At 52.5% G+C, this 17104-nt stretch overlaps 1 protein-coding gene across 6 annotated transcripts; it reads right to left on the bottom strand.

The window, feature by feature from the left end:
• Window positions 1-2065: 2065 nt before the first annotated feature.
• On the bottom strand, window positions 2066-16883 carry PPP3CC (protein phosphatase 3 catalytic subunit gamma). 6 transcript variants are annotated; one of them, XM_027907274.1, is made up of 14 exons: window positions 16685-16883; window positions 16339-16463; window positions 12874-12985; window positions 11625-11770; window positions 11315-11454; window positions 10754-10831; window positions 10577-10671; window positions 9388-9513; window positions 8352-8429; window positions 7608-7634; window positions 6619-6700; window positions 6395-6492; window positions 3893-3965; window positions 2066-2473 (listed from the first exon to the last, which is right to left on the bottom strand). In XM_027907274.1, exons 1-14 carry the CDS (start codon window positions 16710-16712, stop codon window positions 2200-2202), a joined length of 1482 nt encoding a protein of 493 aa, XP_027763075.1. In that variant the 5' UTR covers window positions 16713-16883; the 3' UTR covers window positions 2066-2199. The 6 variants fall into 6 exon arrangements, with proteins under 6 accessions (XP_027763075.1, XP_027763077.1, XP_027763076.1 ...); XM_027907276.1 differs by having other exon boundaries at window positions 3936-3965; XM_027907275.1 differs by lacking the exon at window positions 7608-7634.
• Between the last annotated feature and the right edge of the window lie 221 nt (window positions 16884-17104).

Here is a 17104-nt window from a genome sequence, read left to right as displayed (position 1 = left end):
CCCCAGGGATGGAGGGGTGGCTCTGGATCCCCCAATCCACAAAGCACAGGGTCCCCAGGGATTTTGGGGAGGGGGAACTGGTGATGCCACAGAGCAGGAGAAGAGGGTTGGGGGACAAACTGCCAGCAAAGCAAACCCCCCCTCTGCCATCGGGCCCTGCTGGTTTCCCCTCTCCCTGTGCGAGGAGGGGGTGCCAGGCCCGCGGTCCCGCGGCTCCCATCCCAAAAATCTCCCGACTAAAACCTGCTGCTTGGGTGAGATCCCAGCCTGGGTCAGCACAACACGCCCGAACATGCACGGGCAGCACCGGGCACGGTCCGTGCTCTCGGATACCACACACGGGGCTCACGGCGATCAAAGGAGGCCCTTAAAGAACAAAGAATACTCACAGACAAAGGCAATTTGGCCCCAGGCCTCGGACGGGGTTGGGGGGGGGGAGGGAAGCTCGCTCCAAACACCTCTCTCGCACTTTTTGCAAAGCGGTGGGCGTGTAAAAAAAAAAAAAAAAAAAAAACAGGGGGAGGAAAAAAAGAGGGAAAAGTGGAGGCATGTGACTTGTGGAAACCCAGTGGTTCGCTCACAGAATCCTAAGGAGCCGCCGTGGGATTAAGGGAGGCGTGATCCTAAGACAGCCTGAAAGCTTCCTGCAAAGTTGCTGTTTTCCTCTGGCGCTGGAATCACAAAGGGGAGACAGCAAGATCCAGAGAAAGTGTTGGCAAAGGTCCCTTGGGAGAGGCTCGAGCATGGGAAAAGGTGGGAAAGAAGGGAAAGCTGGCCAGGGGTTTGCTTCCTTGGCTCCGGGCAACCGATGCGGCTGACGGGAATCTCACAAAATCCCTTCCCAAAGGAAAAGGGAACACACCTACGCTCCAAAATCCCCAGCACCACATGGGGGGCATCCCCTGGGAACCCCCTGGAGATCCCTCAATAGTACTGCACAAACACCCTTTCAAAAATTCCCCCAGATCCGCCCAGTTATACCTTCCAGCCTCCTGCCAAACCTCCCTCCCCTCCCTGCAGCCGAGGGAGGTGCTTCCAAAAGGGCAGCATCCCCACAAATCTTATCCCAAATTCTTTTCCAGCTGCTGGGAAAGGCTGAGGTGCCCACGGCTCCTTTGGAGTCAGAGGAATAGCCACTGGCAAACCATGGGTGATGCCCCAAGTCAACCACAGTGAGTGGAAGACCCCCCAGAACACACCCTGGGGGGACAGGGAGGTGACACTGAGGGGGCCCCACCCCAAACTGACCACAAGGGCCGATTCCAGGGCTGGGAACAGGGAATGTGCCACGGGCTCAGCAGCATGTGGTGGTGGGACAACAGGGGGTCTGTTCTTCCCCAGGTTATAAATCACCCCCTTTTCCTTTAAAATTCAGGCCTGGCAGCTTTCCCACAGATCACCAGACAGCAGAGATAATTCCTCTGCTCTGAATCAGAGCGATTCCCAAGGGAATTTTGCTGCACGGGCAGCAAAGTGGCTGCTCCGAGTTGGAACAAGCCGCAACAAGGGGCAGCAATTCCCCCACCTGCCCTCCCCTAATTTTTGTTTGGGATTCCACTGGAATAAGGCTGAATTCCTGAAGGAAAAGGTGCTGTGATTGGTGTTAACACCCTGGAGTCCTTCAGAGCTAATCCTGGCTGTCACCTTGGAATAGGGATGGATCAACAACGTGCCTTCCAGGGAACCGGTTGCTAAAGCAGCAGCTGCAGGTAGGCAAGGACTTGAAAACAACAGGAAAATCTGGGAGGAAAACAGGTGTGAAAAGGAAAAAACCAACCCAACCCTGTCCTGAAGGGAAGGACCTGCTTTGCAAAGCTCAGGCCAGCTCCCAATTGTCCCAGAGCCAACGATCCAAGTTGCCTGGTTTGACTGATTTTTTTGTTTGTTTCTTTTAATCCCTTGCCCCTCCACAGAGGTTTGGCCTCTTGGGGAGGGCAGCCGGATAGCACAACATTCCCGGGATGCACTAGCAGTTGGATTGGTTTCTAAATTAAAAAAAAAAAAAAAAAAAAAAAAAAAAAAAAAAAAAAAAAAAAAAAAAAAAAAAAAAAAAAAAAAAAAAAAATGGACTCCTCTTATATATATTGAACATAAATTAAAAAAAAAAAAAAATTAATAATAATTACAAAAATGGTCGCCCTTCCTTTACAGAACGGATGCGAACTGGACTTATGGACGTGCCTCCGGGTGACGTTGGCTTCAACCCCCCCTCGCCCCCAGCCCACCCCCGATAATAAATAAATAAAATTCATTGAGTTTTGGATCCTTTAGCGGTGCAGGTTCGGGCGCTCGCAGCGTTACTGGGGCTTCTTCCCCGTGCCGTTCTTGTCCGCAGAGTTCGAGGTTACCAAGTTCACGGGCCCGTCCGAGTGCAGGGAATCCTTGCGCGGCGGCATCCGCTCGTTGATCCGGTCCAGCCCCCGCGCCTCCTCGAAGCTGCGGATCTTGTGCTGCGGGGAGAACCCGCGGATGGCTGCGGGGAGAAGGGAGCAGGAAGGGGAGGGGGGGTGTTAGTGCCAGCCCGGGGGGGGATTGGCGGCGAGGAGCCCTCTGAGCAACACGGCAGGACACGAACGGGACGGTCAGCGGGACAGAGAGCGCCCGTCTGGGTACAGCGCCTGGCTGGATTTGGGATCCACCGGGATGTTTTTGGGGGAGGGGGGGTGGTGGTTTTGGGATTTGGTGGGTTTGGAATTCGCTGGTGGGAATCACAGCAGCAAAGACTGGGATTCAACCGCGGCGACTCGCTCTGCTCCCTCAGAGCTTCTCTTTTCCATGGAATCATGGAATGGTTTGGGTCAGGAGGGACCTTAAAATCATCCAGTTCCACGGGCAAGGGCACCTTCCACTAGTCCAGGTTGCTCCCACCTGGCTTTGGACGCTCCCAGGGATGGGGCAGCCACAGCTTCTCTGGGAATTCCATCCCAGTCCCTCCCCACCCTCACAGGGAAGAATTCCTTCCCAACATCCCACCTGCCCTTTTTTAATCCAGCAGCAGGAACCTGAAGAACCAGACAAGCGCTCGCTGTCCCCAAAGAGTGAAATCTCAGGAAAAGTTCCAAGCTGAACAACACGACACTAAAAAAATAATAACAACACTAAAAAAAAAAAAAAAGCCAAACCAAACCGACAGAACAAAGACACCACCACAAGGCTCTGAACTCCGACACAAACCACACACTGCAACACCAGAGAGGGAACAGCTAATCCTTGGATCACAAAGGCAGAGCTCTTGCATGACCAGGAGACACATGGGGCAGTTTTGGGAGGGATGGATCCCCCCCCGAGGGCTTTCACGTCCCTGTTCCATCACTGCGAGGCCGAGCACGTCCGTGATGATCTGGACCAAATGTGAAACTTCTTTGTGTTACACGTAATTTAAGGAAAAAGGGGGCCGTGCCAAATCTTTTCCAAGGACTTGGCTGCATTACAAACAACTTCCCTTGGTAAGCAAAGCCTCTACAGAGCTGTGTGGCCCCCATTCAGAATCGAGGAAAAAATCCTCGGGGATCTGCCATTTCTACACTCCACAGGGAGAAACCTGCTCTCCACCTCGGCCCAGAAGGCAGGGGTTACATCAGCACCACAAAATCCTCTGTTTCCTAAGGATTTTGGCCGTGCTGGCAGCCTGGAGTCCCCCATGAGATCAGATTGCAGGACCCCAACCACCAGAACACAAAACCGCCCTGGCAACCCTCCAAAGAAAGGGGTTTCACTGAGCAACACCCTCACTGAGGCTCAAACAGCCTCGAACCAAACCACTGGCTGTTTGTTTTGGTTTTTGTTTTTTTTTGGTCCCCAGCAGGGCCTCATCCTCCCCCCACTTCTGGTGATGCAAGAGTAAAAAGCTTCTGTAAGGGCTGATAAAGCTCTTTAGGGTCAGCGCACGCACACACGGAGATGGTTTGGGGTCTCTCGCCGGGTTCTAGCCATACCTTCCCGTGCCTCTACCGCTTCTACTGTGGCTGCAATACAGAAGAACAGTGGCATGCAAAAATGAAGACAGGAAAAAAAAAAAAAGAAAACAAAAAAAAAAACAAAACAGAGTGACAGTGAGTGATCCGACATCATGGCTGCGACGCAGAGCCCACGCTCCCCCAGCCCCGGTGCTGCCAAACCACGGGCGACAGGGAGGAGAGAGGTGACAGCAGGTGGACAGGAGGGTGGAAGGGGACTCCCTCAGGGTTGCAGGGGGAGTCTCCCTTCCTCCCCACACAGGCTGATCCGATGGAAGAAGAGAGAAGCAGAGAGAGGGGGCTTCCTGCTGCGCGCCCCCGGGGCGCACGGAAAGGACAAGGGATAACCTCGGGCTAAGCCGTGGGTCTCACCCCCCCTGCTCCCAGGTAGGGGCTCTGGCTGCTTCCAGGAGGTAAATTATGTGGAATTCACCCCCTGCCTCCACGGCTGTGTGAGGGAAGTGATCCTGGGGGATGTGAGGATGTTTGGGAGCAGAGGGACAGCCTGTTTTCCAGGGAAGGACGAGCAGCAGTTACTGGGCTGCTCCGCTACCGATGCCTTGAGTTAGAGGAAAAAATAAGGCCGATGCTTCAAACCCAGTTTGGCTCCAGCTCCACCCCCTGAAAGTGTTACCAAGCAACGAGGCACCACCGAGCTGAGCAAGGTCCCCTCTCCTAAATCCGCTGCAGCAACGGGCCAAGTTTTGGCAGGCCCTGACTCAACATCTGGGAGGAGAAGGCCCTTCCCTAGAACAGATTCTCTGGTTTTCAGCCTCAAAACACCACTTTGGCCCCAGTACAAAGGCCGCACGGTCCTTGGGAGGCCACAGGGGAAGGATGAAGCTGTGGCTGAACAGCTTTGCCCTGGATTTGGTGACTTCATTCCGTTGATTTTGCTAAGCTGTGCTGTGGAAAGCTGGGGGGGGGGCTCGGGAGGGAAGGGCCTCCCTCCAGTGCTACCTGCAGCCCTGTTTCTCCTTTTTTGGGGTGCAGAGGCACCCCTAAAGGGGGGCAGCCCCCTTTTCTCCTCACTGGGTGGACGGAGCTCCCATAAATTCACCAGGAGGCTGCCGGGAGTGCAAAGGGATGTGCGGAATGGGGCGGGGTGGGAGAGAGGGCAGGACGGGGAAAAAGGGGTGGGAGAAGGGGGTAGGACAGGGAACTGGGGGTGAGAAGGGCAGGAGAAGCAGGGGGGTGCTGAGGGAAGCAGGGGGAGCCTGCAGCTGTAGGAAGAGGCAGTGGGCAGGGCGGGTAAGGCAGAGCAAAGGCCCAGCTTGTTTGTTCTGTCCTGGGGAGATGCCTATTTTGGGGGGAGGGGGAAGGTCCGTGGTACCCCTCAGAGAACCCCCCGAGAGGGGAAGGGGCTGGAGAACATCACAGCATCACCCTGTGCTGTCAGATTACAGAGACAAAGCTGCTGCAACAGCCACCTTCCCACTCAGGCTCTGTTCCCAGAACTGGGGCGACAGGACCACGATGGTTTCTATAAAAAATAAAAAGGGGAAAAAAAAAAATAATCCATCCTCCTCTGTGGGCAGAGAAATGCATGAGTTTGGGAGTGATGCTGCACCCTCCCTGGGAGCAGGCAGCAGTATTTACACGTTTCCTACTCGTGAACTATTTAATCCAGGCAGCCCCGGCCTCGTCCCTGTGTGAGCTGCAGGAAATCCCCGGTGCCCATGGGAAGAGGGAAGCTGGGGACATGCCAGCCTTCAAAGGATGGCAGGAAAGGATTAAAACACTAGATTACAGGATTCCCTCTGGGGACACGTTACTGGGACAGCTCATTCCCTGACCATCAGCCAACGTCCCTCCCTGCTCTGTGAGTGGGAAGCCCATGGATTGGATCCTGCTCCCAGCCCTCCACCAACACTGAGGGAAGGTAGCAAAGCGGAAAGAAACCTCCCAAACCAGATCAAAACCTGAGAGGAGTCTTAATATAAAACATCCAGGCCTGGATGCATCTCATTCCTTTGGCTAAGCCTTCCTGTGTTCGGGATTCCTAATTTCCCAGGGGCGGTTTTGGGGGAGGTGGGGGGAGTTAACGAAGAACAAACAAGGTGTGTCACTGTCACATTCACACAGAGGCTGTCACACAGCAGCAGCAGCAGCAAGGTGAGGCAGAGGATGTGCACCATGCAGCATCAGGAGGGAAATAAAGGATAAAAAAATCCTTGCAAAACATACAGTTAAGCAATGCACATGCTTTGGGCAGGGTGCTGTGGCATTCCTTCCTCTGGGGTACACAGGGACTGCCTTGGCGTCTCTCCACATCCCCACCTACACCTCTGCTCCTTCCTGGCTCGGGATCCTTCCTCCCCGTGGGCCTGAGCCATCCCTGGGGTCCCCTGGCACCCTCCAGGCTGCCTGTGGGGGCTGGGCAGGGGGGTTTGGGGCAGGTGGAGCAGAGCAGGGTGGGGGGGATCAGGGACACTCACCGGTCTGGAGGGTCTGCCTGCCCCCCGAGAGCACTCCCAGGGGCAGGGTACCTGTGGGGGTCAGGCCTTTGAGGGTCAGCACGCTCTCACTCTCCTCCCTGTGGGGAACAGCGACACAAGGAGCTCAGAGAGGTCAGTGCAATGCTCACACCGGGCATTTTGTGAGGTTCCTGACTGACTGACATTCCCCTGTCACCCAACCCCCAAATCAAACCCATCCTTACCGAAGAACCGAGAACACACGTGCCATCTTCCCAATGGCTCTGATCTTATTCCTGATGATCTCCTTACGGACTGTTGTCCCGCCTAAGGGAGAGAAAAGAGCACAGAGCAGCACGTTGGGAGGCTTCCTGCTATCCCACGGGGATGCCAGTATGAAGCACCTGCCTGACTCCAGGAAAAGAAATCATGGTTTACAGATTCACAGCTACACCAGAGAGAGAACGGTGCTGGAGGATGGCATCAGGATGGCATCAGGATGGCAGTGAGAAGGGCAACACCAGCGAGATGGCACACGGACTCGAGAGCTCTAGAGAGAGTAGAACCACCGAGGGACACGGATCTGGGGAGGTCTCTGTTGGAAGCTCACCAGGTTGGCTCACACTACACAGGATGTAACACAAATGACTCAGCCATGTAGACACAGTTTTGCAAGGCAGAGCACGGAGGGGTCTGACGGCTGATGGGCACTGCTGTGCCACGCAAGCATCAGCTTTGGCATCCAAGGAGCACAGGGAAGGGCTGGCCAGGGCCTGGCAGCTCCGCTCGGACCCCACACAAACACAAAGGGGGGAGAGGTGGACTCCCCTCCCGCTCCACGGGCCCGACGGGAGAGAAAAAGCATGGAGGGAACTGAAACCAAACCAAAAAAATCCAGGTAAAACGGGGAGGGGGGGACACAAATCCATCTCCTCTCAGCTGAGATTCCTCACATGGCCCAGTACACATGAGGACAGGAAAGCCAAACCCGGGTCTAACATGCACCATGGCTCAGCCATGCACTACGTGGCTGCATTCAGAATCAGGTAGAAACGTGACCCCGTTCCTCAGGCTCCTGGAGGAACGCAGAAAGGTTAAAAAAACACATGGAGCTTATGTTAAAACTGAAAGGGGATGAAGAGCCTGCCCGACTAGTCAGCTCTGGAAATCCACTTCAAGGATCTGGTGGCACAGGCAGTGAAAATTAAGCTCGTAGCAAATTCTAGCTGGGTACCTTTCGGATAGCTTGAAATGTAGTGATCTTCAGGGAGAGGAGACACCAAGAAACAAGTAGATGAAGACAGAGATAGAAGAAACAAATTTAATTTTCATGGGAAGGAGGAAAGAAAAAACTAAAAAAACAAAACAAAACAAAAAACCAAACCAAAAAAAGCAAAAACGAAATGCAATGGGAGAAGCGGGTTAAGAGTCTCCAGCCGGGACCGAAGCAGCTCAGGGCCCCCCACTTCTCACTGCCCCCCCACGGCATCCTGAGGCCCCCCAAATTCCAAACTGCACGTCAGCTCAGCCACTGATTCGTCCCTTTCATGCACAGCTTAAAATCCAGGCCAAAAACGGCATTCTGTTTTTTTGGAGAGGGGTGACGTGAGAAGCTGCTTTACACAGGAGCTCACTGCAACAGATGAGAAGACTGGGTGGATATTTTGGTGCAGAAAATTTTGAATTGGGGGAAAAAAAAATAACCAGCAGCCTGTGTAAGGAGCAGGAAACCATTCCCAGAGTAGCTGGCAAGAAGTGTCTGTCGCAGTGAATGCCATTTAATTTCTCTGTGACTGAAGAGCAAACGAGGAAAAAAAAAATAAAATAAACGTTTCCTACCCAGAACTGCACAAGGTTTGGCCAAAACGGAACTGGAGAGCTGGGCATCCAGCTATAAATCAAGTGCTGCTCAGGCATCAAACACCTTTCCCCACCTTCCCTCCCCTGCTGTCAGCAGGTCCCAACAGTGATATTTTACCTTCCAACGTCTCATCCCCGTCCGAAATCAGCTCGTCGTCGGAGCAGATGTTGAGGATGTTAACGAGCATCTCGGTGACTGCAAGAGGCACAGACAGGGGGGGTCAGAGAGGCCTGGGGCACACCCTGGAGCAGGGAGGGATCCTGGAGGACGAGCTGCGACAGGGAATGGTTTTCAAGGTCGTTTATTCCCTGGAAGTGGGAGCCTAAAAGACACTTTTAGCCGCAGCTGCTGGTACCTCGCAGCGGTACCAGAGCAGACGACACACGCTCCATCTTCTGCCAAGGAGGTGGATGCAGTCCAAGCACAGCACAGATGAACCAGACGTGGGGACTGAGGTGCCAACATTCCTGCAGAACAGCCTGAGCTCGTCCAAGGTCCCCCCTCCCCATCCCGACCCCCACCTGGCTCCAGGAATGCTGAATTTGAAGAGTCAAGGTAGGGGGAAATTAGACTTTTAGTGCCTCAAAGTCAAAAAAAACCCAACAAAACCCCTTTGGCAGTTCAGAGTTTGAAGGTACACTCCAAACACACAACACCGGGGTGGAATTTAAAGTCATCGGGAGATGTAAAAAAAAATCCTCTTGCTGGAAAGCTGAGGCAGAGTCTTGGGCATATTTTAAGCTGCCTCGCCCCCCTTCGGAACAAAATAAGCCTCTGATTGAAATGAATGTTTCCTTTTTGGTGGGCCACGAGCCAACAGGAGTTTTTAATTCCTCTGTTGCAAACCCAGAAGAAGAGAAATGTCTCCAGATTCCAAGGTGGGGCTACACAACCCAAGATCAGCCCCATCAACAATGCAGACAGAGCAAGAGGGGAGCAACCTAAAAGGTCTTTAAAACAAGCATAAACAACGGTTTTTCCAAGAATCTGAACCAGGAATACGAAGATTTCCTTGAATTTGAACTGTTTTCCAGTGCTACCTGCTACCAATGAGCTGCAAAACTCTCCCATCACATATGGGACACATTTCTAAGGTTCAGGGAACTGTGACCCGTCACTGGGAACTCAGAACAGAAATCCAAACCCCTCTTACCCTTTTCCCCTACGAAAGGCAAAGACCATGTGAAGACATCCATGAAGTTTGGAAGCCAGTAGGGGTGAGGGGAACAGTTGAACTGCCTGATGTTCATGACGTTGTTTTCATATTTCAGTACAGCAGCTGGGGGAGAAAAAAAGCCAAGAGAACACGTGTCCATGGGCACTGGGAATTCAGGAGTTGGAATGGTTTGGGTTGGAAGGGACCTTAAAATTCATCTTGTTCCACCCCCTGCCACAGGCAGGAACACCTTCCACTAGACCAGGTTGCTCCAACCTGGCCTTGGACACTTCCAGGGATGGGGTAGACACAGCTTCTCTGGGCAAACCTGTGCCAGGGCCTCCCCAGCCTCCCAGGGAAGAATTTCTGAAAAAAGCTGATGCAAAACACAGAACAAAAGATCCAAAGGGAGGGGTTAAAAAACCCCAGAGCTGAGGAAAATCCCCTCATGATTTAAGAGGCAGGGTGGAAGTGGGAAGCTTGCCTACACTATCAGCTTCTCTTGGATGGCAGCGTCCCACAAAAGGGCTCCGTTGTCCCGTGGCTGGGAATGAGAGCTTTATTCCAGGCTCTATGACTCGACAGCTAATTACCACAGTAACACATTAAGTCAGGGAACCAACCACTTCAGTTCAGCACACAAAGCTCTCTTTCATTTCATGCCCAAGAATGCAACTGGAGGAGAGGGGTTTTATATCAAAAATAGTGTATTTTTATATCAAAACCACTGTGGCGGCAGCGGCGGGGCAGGGATTGTCCCTCCCTGCTGGGCACTGGGAAGGCCCCCCCGAGGGCTGTGTCCAGTTCTGGGCCCCTCCATTCAGGAAGGACATTGAGGGGCTGGAGTGTGTCCAGGGAAGGGAATGGAGCTGGGGAAGGGGCTGGAGGGGTTCAGCCTGCAGAAAAGGAGGCTCAAGGGAGACTTTATTTCTCACTAAAACTCCCTGACAGGAGGGGGAAGCCGGGGGGGGGGGTCGGGCTCTGCTCCCAGGGAACAAGGGACAGGAGGAGAGGGAACGGCCTTAAGCTGTGGCAGGGGAGGGTCAGGTTGGACATCAGGAGGAATTCTTCATGGAAAGGGCTGTCAGGCATCAGAAAGGGCTGTCCAGGTGGTGGAGTCCCCACCCCTGGAGGTGCCCAAGGAATGGGAGAGGGATTCCCTGACCTCCCCTCAAGAGCTCCTTACCCTTGTTGTTATAGACATCTAAGTAATTTGGTGCAGAGAAGATTGTGATTAGCGAGGGAAAGCCTGTTGTCTGGCTCTTCCTGTACATTCGGTACCTGGAAAACAGGGCAGGTGGTTAAAACCTTGCCAAGGGAAAGCCCAAACCTGCCCAAAACCTCCCAGGGCTGCAGCACTCACCCAGCATCCTGGGCTTCGTGAGCTCGGATTACGGATAACAAACTATTGTTCTGCAAAAATTCACACACTGCAGGATAACTGGAAAACAAAAAGCAAGCGTAACTCAGCAGGAGGCAAAGGAGAGCACAGACAACGTGTGGTCTTGGTTTCAAGGGACCACCTGGTTTCTGTCCAGCACCCCCAAAAATGCCAGTAGATCACTCAAAAATTAATTGCAAAGGGTTCTGTTAAACAGCCCCCCGGTGACAAACCCGCCCTACAAGTGGTCTGTCAGCACAAACGCTGCTTTTTTAGGCAGGAGAAGATAATTTCCCAGAGATCCTGGTACTGAAAGCCACTCATGGGGCAGCCTGCCAGACAAAGGAGCATCTCTGCTGCCTCAGACCACTATTTCATGAAGTAAGTTACCCAAGGAGAGCTCAATATTTCAGAAGGATAAAACCAAATAGTAATTCGTGCATCAGAGCCAAGAGAAGAGTATTTCAGGTACACTGCAAAGCACCACCACAGGGTGGTCTGATTTTGGGGCAGACAAAGTGCCCTCCAAAGCCCCTTTCTTACCTGTAGAAATAGGAGCAGCCCCGCACAGTGTTGTGGGCAAAATGCTCCAGCGTTTTCTCGTTGCCGTAATCCTCGGAGGGATCGGACCAGAGCAGGTCACACATTGGACCAAAGGCTGGAGGCTCCTTAAACCTGTCTAACTGGAAAACGGGACACAACATCAGGAGGCTGCTGGTGGGAGCTGTGGCAGGACACACACACACACACAACCCTCCTCCATCCCCTTGGAATGCCGTGCAGGAGTCAAGCCATTAATCCCACCCCAGGTTGGAACTGGAGGCGATGGGAAGGCCCCACGGAGATGACTTACTTTCCTAATGTCATCTAGACACGTGATTTCTGGAGACAGTCCTCCGTGGACACACAGGAATTGCTGGTTTAGGAGGGCAGCAAGAGGAAGACAGTCAAAGGTATCCATGCACGCATCGTACACTCGCTCCGAGTACTTGATTCGACCTGGGGAACAGGAATCACATCAAGCTGTGATCAGCCAGAGTGCCGGGAAATGAATTCCAGGAGCCCAGCTCCTAAGGGGAGATGGAAACTCTGCATTTGCGGCCCACAACTCCAACTTTGCACCTGTGGATTAGTGAAAATATCAGCTTAGAAAATGTTCGTTGGATGTAAAGAGAAAAAAGGCTTGGGGAAGATGATTTTTTTTCCACGCATTAAAACAGATGCCACGGCCTTTCCTAAGCAGTTTGGCTCTTGCAGCATCAGAAACATCCTTATTTCACAGACACCAACAGGGTTTTTAAGGATGATGAAGGGAAAAGGAAAGGGAGCCCTGTGGCCTGGTTGGAACTGAGCTCAGCTGCAGAAGCTCCCCTGCCCCACCTGATGGCTCCGGGATCCAGCAGGGAGCTGAGAGGTGTTTTCCAGCTCATTCCTGAGCAAACAGCCGCTAGTTATCACCTCGTCCCCCCTGAGCCTTCCCCCACCCAACAGCACCCAGGGCCCAAGGGGTAACCAAAACAATCCTAAAGGTAAACGATTCTCCCAAAGTACAAACAGGGAGGAGCAAACCCTTCCCCTTGTTCCCAACTGGAATCACCGATCCCAGCTGCACAATCCGGAGCTGAAACACTTCTGGCAGTGATTAAATGCTGCTGGGCCTGGCAGTCAGGGAGGGGAGGATGTGACTGGTTCCTCAGGGGAGATGTGTTCCCGTTTCTTCCAGCCACGCTCCCTTCTTTGCAACCAAAAGGCCACATCGACACACACTTGGTGCTCTGCAGGACTTACATATTTGGGTTTTTTGGGGTATTTTTTAGAGCAGGGGCTGAAAGACAAGAGTTGTGTAAGCAGGAAAAACAGACAACAGGTTTTGACAGCTCTGGATATTAATTTGATCTGGTGTTAATCTGATATTAATCTGATTATTAGTCTGATAGTAATCTGATTAATCTTGTCATTATATATACAGCTCTGATATTAATTTTTGTGCTCAGAGGCACAAAAATTAAGGCCCACACCTTTCCAACATATATTTTTTAAAATATATTTGAAAACATATTTTTAAAACTTATTTAAATGCTCCTCGCACTGCTGGTACTTACATTCCTGCTTGAAGGTGAAATATTCTGTGAGGTGCCTGCACTCGTGGTTCCCTCGAAGGAGGAACAAGGTTTTGGGGTGGTTTATCTTTAAACTCCATAAATACAGCACGCACTGCAAGACAGGGAAGGAGGAGGTCAGAAATAATAATAAAAAAAAAAAAGTCAGAAAAACCCTTTTCCAGGGGGACTAATCAGCCTGAGGCTTCCTGAAGCATTTCTGGGAAGACACCCAAAGTGGAACCTGGAGAGGAACCCATCTCCATACCGGGCAGTGGATCCTATCTTGGCCAAAGGCAGCAGTGGGGGAAAAGCTGCCCGGATTTCTCTCTATATTAGGGCCGACTCCAAAAAATGACAAACGAGATTTCAGTCCACCCAAACCAGCTGGGGGCTGGGGAGGGGGGGGGCAGGTTTGTTGTTTTTTTTTTGTTTTTTTTTCCCTTTCCAAAGCCCCACTCACAGAGCAGCAAAGCTAAACCAGCTGTTTGCTCCAGATGTTCCACCGGGATGCAGCGGAGCAGGCAGCCATTTGTCCATTAAACAGCCGAAAAATTCAACTTTATCCCCCCCACTGACTCTCCCTCCCCCCCAACCCCCCTCCACGCCTCGTTTCTCTGCTTACGCCACAGTCACGTGAAGCTCGAGTTCAAAACAGGAAATTTGAGCCAAAAAACAAGCTTAGCAAAGCTTTCTGCCTTTTGAAAAGGGCTCTCCACAGCCCCCCAGCTGAGCAGCACCACCTGTAAAAAGAGGCTTTTCGATGAGGCACAGCCCGAAGTCGAGACTGAAACGGGGTGTTTGGACCAGGAATGTTCCAGGGCAGCTTCCCAGAAAGCCTGAGGGAAGGGGCTGGAAAGCAGGAGTGCTCACCCTCCCTGTGTGTGTGCTCTGCCTGCACTGCCAGGCTGAGGGGGAAATCAGCTGGCATGGCACACAGGGAATGTTATCCAACGATCTGGAGCGCTGGAAGGACAATCCAGAATGACAGCAGCCCCAAGATCTGGATTAAAGCCTCTAATAAGAGCTTACCCTGGAGGCTGAGATGGTACAGAACCTGCACATGCCTGGGGGTGGGAAGCACAAAGTCTGTGAGCAGTTTGACACTCTCAGATCTTGCTGATTTGGGGCACAGATCCCCAGGAACCAGCTGGAAACAACCTCCAGACCCCAAATAAACCGGTTTCCAGTCGGTTCCTGGTACACACAGCTTAGCCACGATGGTGTTAAAGCACTGAACCTGCAAGGTAAGCTCTGCATGACTCACTCCAGCTGATCCCCAAACCCAAGGAGCTGTAAAGCACCATCTGTGTCTCACTTGGAATTCAACCCCACATTAAAAACTTGATTAATTCTGAGTTCCTGCAAGCGAACGGGGCCAACACCGGTAGCAGAATCATGTTTTATTGCATCTGTTACCAGGAGGAATGCTCCCAACAAACCCATTTATAATTATTCTGGGATTTAAAGCTTTAACCTCCCGTGTTTGCAAGCTAAATGTCACTTCTCAGGGCTGGCAGGAGAAGTTGGAAGTTGCTATAAATGAACCCAATGACTTGAGAAAGAACCAGCCCTGGCACCCAAGCAAAGCAGAGATACAGGGGAGGATCTGGGATGTGTGGAGGGCTGGCAACTTGCAGGAGAGGGATTTTAGAAGAACATTTGGAAGGGTTTTGAAGTGAAAAGGGATGGAATTTGACACCACATCTCTTCCTGGACACACACACACAATTCCCTGGGGGGCCTGCAGCCTCTTTCCAAGGATGTGGAGGATGCCAGGTACCAGTGGGGCACAGAGTGAAGGACCTTCAACAGCCCTCGAGGGCTCCTGAGGGGCTGGAATGAGGAATGAGGGAGGTTTCCACACTTGCATGCCTTGGATGCTTCCTGCCCCGAACCCTTTCCAGGGCCCTGAGCCCAGGGATTGATTAGTGCCCGTTTACAACAGCCCCAGGAGCAACTCCAGACACTTATCTGGCCTTAAATAATCCTTAATAAAGCCAGGTTGGAGCAACCTGGGATAGTGGAAGGTGTCCCTGCCCGTGGCAGGGGGTGAAATGGGATGAGCTTTAAGGTCCCTTCCCACCCAAATCATTCCAGGATCCTGTGACTGTCCCAGCACGGAGAGAGCAGGGCACTGATGCACAGCGCTCCCGCAGATCTGCGAGTAAAATCTCCATGTCTGATCAATCCTGGGCTGGAATATAATCTCTTTTCCAGGTAAATACACTCCAAGTGCAATCCCAACTGGCACAAGCCGAGCCATTGAAAAGGAGCAGTTGGATGTCCTTCCCCTTCCTCCCTGGGGGGTTGTGGGGCTCCTCCTGCCAGCACCACCACAAATCCCAGCAGCCCAACCCCACCTTCCCAGCATCCGGACCCGCTTCCCCGGAAAGGGCTCCTCGTCACACCTTGGCTGCCTGTCAGAACTCCCGAGGCTTGGGAGGGAGCCAGGGGCTGCTCCAGCACAGTGCTCTCCCTAAATCCTCTGCAGAAGCCTTCAAAGAGCCACTTGCGCTCATCCAGCAGAGTTCCTCCCCAGGATTTAACTGGGAACGACTCCTCTGCAGAACCAACGGCTCAGCTATTCCTGCAACCTTCCCTCTTCCAGGAGAAGCCGCCTCCTCTGCTAATTCCAGCCCTGCTTTCACGCCCCTGTTTCCCCAAAAGCCCTTTCGCTGCGTTGCTTCCAACTGGGATAAACACTCCCATTTCCACTCCTTCTCCACCGCCTCTGTGAATCCAGAGGGCTGCAGCCCCTTGGGATTTGTGGCATTTACTAATAGCTGTCCCCATCCTGTCCCATCCCAGGTCTCCACAGGGACACACTGATTCCTCTGTCCTTCACACCAACAACTCCCAGCGCTGCCCAATTCTGTGGAATCCCAGGGAGCTGCAAAGCTCCCAACACAACCCCAGCAATTCCCTCTTTGTCCTGACCCCAATCCAAGGCTGATTCTTTCAGGGGGAAGCAGAGGCTCAGTCGTGTGACACTTATCTTCTCCCTGCTCAGCTGAATCCTGCAAGTTTTCCAGCATTTGCTTCCCACTTGCCTGGTGGGATCCCGTTGCCTGCAACACACAATCAGCTCTCCCTCTTGCTTCCCTGAGTGACAGCTCCAAGTGACATTAAAACTCCACTCCAGAAGGCAGAGTTCAGCCTTTAACCCCACCATCGCCACTGGGGGAGGATCCAGTGCTCAGTCCCCACACTGGGGCATCACTTTCCTGCCCTAAATCACACTGGGAGTCACCAACGGGATTTTCACTCCATGCAGAGCTCGACTGGAGGGTAAATCCAGAACAGGAGGTTTGATTTTGCTGTTTGAGCTGACTCTGAGTTGTATTTAACTAATTCTGAGCTGAATTTATCTGATTTCAAGCTGCATTTAACTGATCCTGAGCTGTATTTTAACTGAGGCCCCACGCTTTTGGTTCCTTTAGCAGCAAGCTCAACTCTCTTTGTCACCTCTATACTGAAGTAGCCTCTGTCCACGTAGTCTCCCAGGAAGAGGTAGCGGGTGTTATTGGGTGATCCTCCGACTTCAAACAGCTTCATCAGGTCAAAAAACTGCCCGTGGATGTCACCACACACTGGGGGAGCAAGAACGGCACAAAAGAGGGACACAATTACACGCCAAGAAAAGAAAGGTCACGACAGCAACAAGGAGCCGAGCGGGGCGGCCTCGACCTCCGCCAGCACAACCCTCTCTTCTGAGAGTTAAAAAAACCCCTCTGGGTGGAAGGAACACAGTTAAAAACCAGTGTCAGCCCTGCTGGTGTTATCCCAGGAGGCCCTTATTCGGCTCTCTGACCTGTGATAGGGGCCTCCACCTCGATCATGGTCTTCTCGTGCCTCAGGATGGCGGCGCCGTCGTTGATGATCTTGAGGGCCGCGTCCTCCTCCAGCCGCCCTTCCTTCACCAAGTGGCTCTTGAGGACGTCGAGCCTCGGCTTCCCATCCTCAAACACCTCCTTCAGAGTGAGCCGCTGCGTGGGGGGGAATGGGACAGCTGGAAAGGGAAGACAAGGCAAGGAAGTCAGCAACACGTCTTTTTTTTCTTTTTTTTTTTTTTTGGGAGAGAGGAATGGTGGCGTCTGTGGCAGGAAGGCTTTGCTTCCCAGCCCGGAGCAGACACTCAGAAACTGCATTTCCACTGAAATTATGCTCCCCAAATCCTGAAAGAAGAAGAGCTGAGCTGCCAGAGCTATGAATTCACCCCTCAGCTTGGCTA

Source organism: Empidonax traillii, unplaced genomic scaffold (genome assembly GCF_003031625.1).
Source record: "Empidonax traillii isolate 1590-97213 ecotype Southwest subspecies unplaced genomic scaffold, ASM303162v1 scaffold1433:size205388, whole genome shotgun sequence".
NCBI classification, from domain to species: domain Eukaryota; kingdom Metazoa; phylum Chordata; class Aves; order Passeriformes; family Tyrannidae; genus Empidonax; species Empidonax traillii.
This window is presented reverse-complemented; position numbering and strand designations above follow the sequence as displayed.

Bases quoted from the DNA above. Each gene is read 5' to 3' on its own strand.
- PPP3CC (XM_027907274.1), bottom strand. From the start codon at position 16,712: ATGATCGAGGTGGAGGCCCCTATCACAG. The intron at 6,493-6,618 runs GTAAGGATGGGT...TGTTCCCCACAG, and splicing joins CGTGTGTTCTCGGTTCTTCG to GGAGGAGAGTGAGAGCGTGC. The intron at 3,966-6,394 runs GTGAGTGTCCCT...TCTGTATTGCAG, and splicing joins CAGGCAGACCCTCCAGACCG to CCACAGTAGAAGCGGTAGAG.